Raw genomic sequence first — 5,997 nt, forward strand, 5'->3', positions numbered from 1 at the left:
AGTAGCTGGGACTACAGGCGCCCGCCACCACGCCCGGCTAATTTTTTTTGTATTTTAGTAGAGATGGGGTTTCACCGTGTTAGCCAGGATGGTCTCTGTCTCCTGACCTCGTGATCCGTCCGTCTTGGCCTCCCAAAGTGCTGGGATTATAGGCGTGAGCCACCGCGCCCGACCGGCAGTTGAACATTTTACTTTGAGTCTTAGCCCTTGAAAGGTTCAGGCAAGGAAACCTCTGTAGAATTTCTCCCCATCTCAAGTCACCGGGCATTTATTCAGCATGATCTAGGAAGCATTATGATGGACGGGGGACTCGCAATAAGAAGGAAGCAGTGAACTCACTCCTGTAATCCCAGCACTTTGGGAGGCCGAGATGGGCGGATCACGAGGTCAGGAGATCAAGACCATCCTGGCTAACACGGTGAAACCCCGTCTCTACTAAAAGTACAAAAAAATTAGCCGGGCGTGGTGGCGGGCGCCTGTAGTCCCAGCTACTTGGGAGGCTGAGGCAGGAGAATGGCGTGAACCTGGGAGGCGGAGCTTGCCGTGAGCCGAGATTGCGCCACTGCACTCCAGCCTGGGCGACAAAGCGAGACTCCGTCTCAAAAGAAAAAAAAAAGAAGGAAGCAGTGAATTATTCTAGTCAGTATAGAATCCCAGAGGCTTCTGCTTGCTTAAGTTTAAATCTACAGAGAAGAGATGAGATAACTAAAGGGAGAAGAAACCTAAAGTTTTATTCATTGGTTATAGTTTGGACACCCAAGAATTATAGGCTGGGAGTGATGGCTCATGCTTGGAATCCTAGCAGTTTGGGAGGCTGAGGCGGGTGTTCACCTGAGGTCAGGAGTTCAAGACCAGCCTGGCCAACCTGGCAAAACCCTGTCTCTACTAAAAATACAAAAGTTAGCCGTGCATGGTGGCACATGCCTGTAATTCCAACTAATCAGGTGGCTAAGGTAGGAGAATGGCTTGAACCCAGGAGGTAGAGGTTGCAGTGAGCCAAGATTGCGTCATTGCACTCCAGCCTGGGCAACAAAGTGAGACTCTGTCTCAAAAAAAAAGAGAATTATACATGTCACTGCTGGATGTTGTGGGTTTTTTCTTTAGGATTAAGTGAAAAACAATCTGCTTTAATGGTCTCCTTCAGTGTAAGCTTCCATACATGCGGGGAAATCTCTCCATTGATACTGAATGGTCTAGGTGATATGTTCATAACACGTCAGAGCCTTGCGGTAGGTAATATGCAAGGTGTGCTTTTTCTTTCTTTTTTTTTTTTTTTTTTTTTTTTTTTTTTTTTTGAGACAGAGTCTTGCTCTGTCGCCCAGGCTGGAGTGCAGTGGCCGGATCTCAGCTCACTGCAAGCTCCGCCTCCTGGGTTCACGCCATTCTCCTGCCTCAGCCTCCCGAGTAGCTGGGACCACAGGCACCCACCACCTTGCCCGGCTAATTTTTTTGTATTTTTTTGAGTAGAGACGGGGTTTCACCGTGTTAGCCAGGATGGTCTCGATCTGACCTCGTGATCCGCCCATCTCGGCCTCCCAAAGTGCTGGGATTACAGGCTTGAGCCACCGCGCCCGGCCTAGGTGTGCTTTTTCAACACCTAATTTGTAACTGGGCGGAAATTTTTTTTTTGAGACAGATTCTTGCCCTGTTGCCCAGGCTGGAGTACAGTGATGCAATCTTGGCCCACTGCAGCCTCCGCCTCCTGGGTTCAAGCGATTCTCCTGCCTCAGCCTCCCGAGTAGCTGGGATTACAGGCACCTGCCACCATGCTCAGCCAGTTTTCATATTTTTAGTAGAGACGGGATTTCACCGTATTGACCAGGCTGGTCTTGAACTCCTGAGCTCATGATCCTCCCACCTCGGCCTCCCAAAGTGCTGAAATTACAGACATAAGCCACTGTGCCTGGCCTGAACTGAAATCTTGAATGTGTTTAGTAGGTATCTTCTTACCCAATCATTGGCCATATCTGATAACCTAAAAACTCTGAAGGAATTCTGACTGCGTCAAAAAACCATACTGAGGCTGGCTGTGGTAGCTCATGCCTGTAATCCCAGTGCTTTGGGAGGCCAAGGTGGGAGGATCACTTAAGCCCAGCAGTTCAAGTCCAGCCTGGACAACATAGCAAGACCCCATCTCTGCAAAAAATGTTTAAAATTAGCATAGTGTGGTGGTACACACCAGTACTCCTGCCTATACTCAGGACACTGAGGTGGGAGGATCACTTTAGCCGAGAAATTCAAGATTGCAATGAGCTATGATCACGCCACTGTACTCCAGCCTGGATGACAGAACAAGACCCTGTCTCCAAAAAAAAATTTAAAAAAAAATGTTAATAAAAGCTGTAGTGGGATAACTGCATTATATGAACCGCTGAAAATGCGACAAAAGCGCAGCACTGGAACCTGCTGTTTGTTCTCGCAGTCAGACCACACCTGTAGCTTCATTCTCTGTGGGTAAGAAAGGTTAAAGAATCCTAGGAGTGCTAACATTGTAATTCAAAAAAAATTTAAAAGTCCTTGCTTTTTCATTTAGATTGCCATCTGAGAGCCTAAAAGTGCTTTGAAGGCCGTGTGGCAAATTCCTAAGTGGCAATTCATTATAAAATCACCCTCAGGACATTTCTGCTTCCCTCAGATACTAATAAGAATCTTATGCCTCCAGTTGGGAAGTTAACTCTAGGAATGAAGACCTCAACAAAAAGTTTTTGACTGGCTGCTGGTAGAGAGACTTTAAAACAAAGGATTTCTCCAACAAATTTGTGCAATCATACTACAGATGTGTCTTGTTTTTCCTGTACCTTTCCTTTTTGTCCCTCTTGACCGCCACCAAGACTGTTAGACTGTGCCTCTTACCAGCCCACTATGTATCAGGGTCCTCCTTCCATCCTGCTAGATGAGTAGGCAGATCTGGGCCTGCCTCTTTTCCTGAGACCTCCATCCTTAACAGCTGAGTCATTCCATTCACAAGGGTCTTTATTCTCTCTGCTCTCCTGTTCCCAAATGCTTTTCAAAAGCCTCTTCCCAGTTTCTTCTTTTCTTCTGTGACCTATTTTTATTTTAAAGACGGGGTCTTTGTCACCCAGGCTGCAGTGCAGTGGTGCAATCACAGCTCACTGCAGCCTTGACCTCCCAGGCTCAAGCAGTCCTCCCCTCTCAGCCTCCCAAGTAGCTGGGACTACTGGCATGTGCCACTACACCTGACTTTAAAAAAAAAATTTTTTTTAATAGAGACGAGGTCTCACCATGTTGCCCAGGCTGGTCTTGAACTCTGGGTCTCAAGTGATCCTCCCACCTTGACCTCCCAAAGTGCTGAGATTACAGGCTTGAGCCACCACACCTGGCCTGAGAACTGTCTTACTCCTGCCCTGCTACTGATGCTTTGCCTGTTTTTACTCTCTCTTTAGGTATGTAGGAAGCTTTAGAAATTTACACACCTGCTGTGAAATACCAAAGGTTAAGAACCCCCACAATAAAATGTAGATGAGAGATTGCCCCTCCACTTCCTTCTTACAGTCAGCCCATAGAGTGGGCCCCATGAACCACTAGGCGTCGGAAGAGAATGGTCTATGTGGTTGGTTGAACTAATCTGAAACTCTTCAGTTCCTTTATATGAAGTCCTAAAGGTGAGAGGTGAGGAAGGGAGAGTCTGCATGCTGGAGGAAGAGAAGTTGTTTCCTCTTTGATGTAAAACATAACTGCAGTTCTTCTCAGTGCAAATTGCAGAGCAACTCTGAGTCTACATAGATAAAAAGGGAAAGAGGTGGTTTTTCCAGCACATCTTCTGAGGTCTGATCCCATCTATCCTTTCTTTGTAGGTACTTGGAAGTTCTGGTAAAACATACACATGTTTGGCTTCTTGTCATTACTGTTCATGTCCTGCATTTGCCTTCTCAGTGCTACGGAAGAGTGACAGCATCCTGGTGAGGATGGGGAAGGCTCTTCCCACTGTAGTTGAATGTAGAGAGAAATTGGCCTTACTTTGTGGTTTAACTGTTCTACAAAATGGGAATCTTACTACATGTTGAAACAAATGGTAGCTTTTTGTCCTTGACTTCAGTTAGTCATCTCTTAGGGGTTTAGCCTCTCAAAATGCAATGTCATTTTTAGAACTACATCAATTTCCTGAATTTTATTTAAAAGATCATGAGTGAAGCTTTGAGAAGGAAAAAAAGGGGAATTAGATGGCCCCATAAAAATATGAACTGAAATTCGATGTTGGCAACTTTGCATATCCTACCTGCAGCCATGTCGTATATCTTTGCACTACCTGTAAGACAGCCTGACACCACACTTGACCTTCACATGGGGCATGAGTACCTTCAGCTATTCCTTTAAGCCTTTGCCAATTTCATCAGAGTCCAGACCATGAAGCAGAAACGGGACATAATCATACACACCTTATTCCAAAGGGAAAAACGCTACCTTCCTGAAAGCAGGCAGCTATTTTTTAAGTCTTGCCAAAGAAGCAAATAATGGTGTCTACTCCATTCTTCCCTTCTTTTACACTGTTAACTTCTTAAACATCTTGGGACCTGGCTGGCAAGTTGGGTATACCATTGTACAAGAGGCCACATTCATAACTGATGTGCCGGAAGTTTATCTCAACTGCAAGAGACAGGATTGAACCAGGGCCCCTTCAAGATCTAAAGCTGTGTTCTCTGACATCAGCTGCAACATAACCATCTCCCCAGAAGCATGTACGGGCCAATATATGCAAGAGTTTCGCCACTATTCCCCGCCCCTCAACCCCAGAAGTATAACACAGTAGCTAAGAGAGTAGCCTAGAGACTCTGATGAGCATGTGGGTACAATACCTGTCTTCCTAGGGAGCTGTCAGATTTCAGTGAGGTAATCTGTGAGAAGCACTTCACAGCATAGTGCCTCAAGGAATGTTAACCATTGCTGTGACAGCTTTCTGAAGGCAAGGAAGAAATATCACTTAGAACTAAAGTGAGGAGCGCAGCTAGTCTTGGTTTTCACCATGGGTTACATACCTTGTGCCTGATGGATCTAAGCCGTTTTCCAAAGCAGCAGGCAAAGTAAGTCTTTGTCCACTCTGATTTCTAAAGAGAATACACCTGTCTCATCATCTTTATCTGCAGTTTTTATTTATTTATTTTTTGAGACGGAGTCTGGCTCTGTTGCCCAGGCTGTAGTGCAGTGGCGTGATCTCGGCTCACTGCAACATCCACCTCCTGGGTTGAAGCGATTCTCATGCCTCAGCCCCCTGAGTATCTGGAATTACAGGCGTGCACCACCACACCCAGCTAATTTTTGTATTTTTAGTGGAGGTGGGGTTTTGCCACATCAGCCCGGCTGGTCTTGAACTCCTGACCTCAAGTGATCCATCCACATGCCTCAGCCTCCCAAAGTGCTGGGATGACAGGCATGAGCCACCATGCCCGGCCTGTCCGCACTTTTTAGATAATCAGTTAGAGACCTTGTAATCTGTGTGCTCTAGTCTTTTCCTGCCAAATAAGATGGTAATGAGAAACCTTGGTTAGACTGGCCAGCCCCGGCCCTGCCTATTTCTAATAGGTGTGTGTGTTTTATATTCCAGTGCAAGCATCTCTTGGCAGTTTACCTTAGTCAGGTTATGAGGACTTGTCAGCAGCTAAGTGTCTCCGACAAGCAGTTGACTGACATATTATTGATGGAGAAGAAACAAGAAGCATAAAAGGTACAGATTGAGCATCCTTCTTTCAAAATAGAATCCTGTCAAGAAATGCATTTAAAATGTCATGATTCACAAGGGAAAGAGGTGAAATAGATCTTCAGACACTCCATGTTACTGTCCCTTTTCCCTCCAGGACTGCAGGAGGTGCTATGGGTTGGAGCCGTGGGCTGTGGAGGGTTTGCGTATGATTAGAAGCCCTGTACAGTCTTCTGAAGAAAAACCCTGAGCCAGTCTCTGAGGTGCTTCGGTAAAAAATGTCCCTGGATGGAATCAAGATTTTAAATTCAAATAAAGCCTAATATCATGTTGTGTCCACATTA

General features: G+C 45.8%; 1 protein-coding gene across 2 annotated transcripts in view; it reads left to right on the forward strand.

Annotated features, from left to right (window-relative positions):
- The window catches only part of ZSWIM7 (zinc finger SWIM-type containing 7), a 23,711-nt gene extending 17,714 nt beyond the window's left edge, over window positions 1–5,997 (forward strand). For both annotated transcript variants that reach the window (XM_017862222.1, XM_017862223.1), the window contains exons 3-5: window positions 3,816–3,920; window positions 5,561–5,680; window positions 5,811–5,997. In XM_017862222.1, coding sequence (XP_017717711.1) covers window positions 3,816–3,920; window positions 5,561–5,677 — 222 coding nt within the window. In that variant the 3' untranslated portion in view covers window positions 5,678–5,680; window positions 5,811–5,997. The remainder of the gene's footprint in view (window positions 1–3,815; window positions 3,921–5,560; window positions 5,681–5,810) is intronic.

This window comes from Rhinopithecus bieti, unplaced genomic scaffold (assembly GCF_001698545.2).
Source record: "Rhinopithecus bieti isolate Rb0 unplaced genomic scaffold, ASM169854v2 scaffold_63942, whole genome shotgun sequence".
Lineage (NCBI taxonomy): Eukaryota > Metazoa > Chordata > Mammalia > Primates > Cercopithecidae > Rhinopithecus > Rhinopithecus bieti.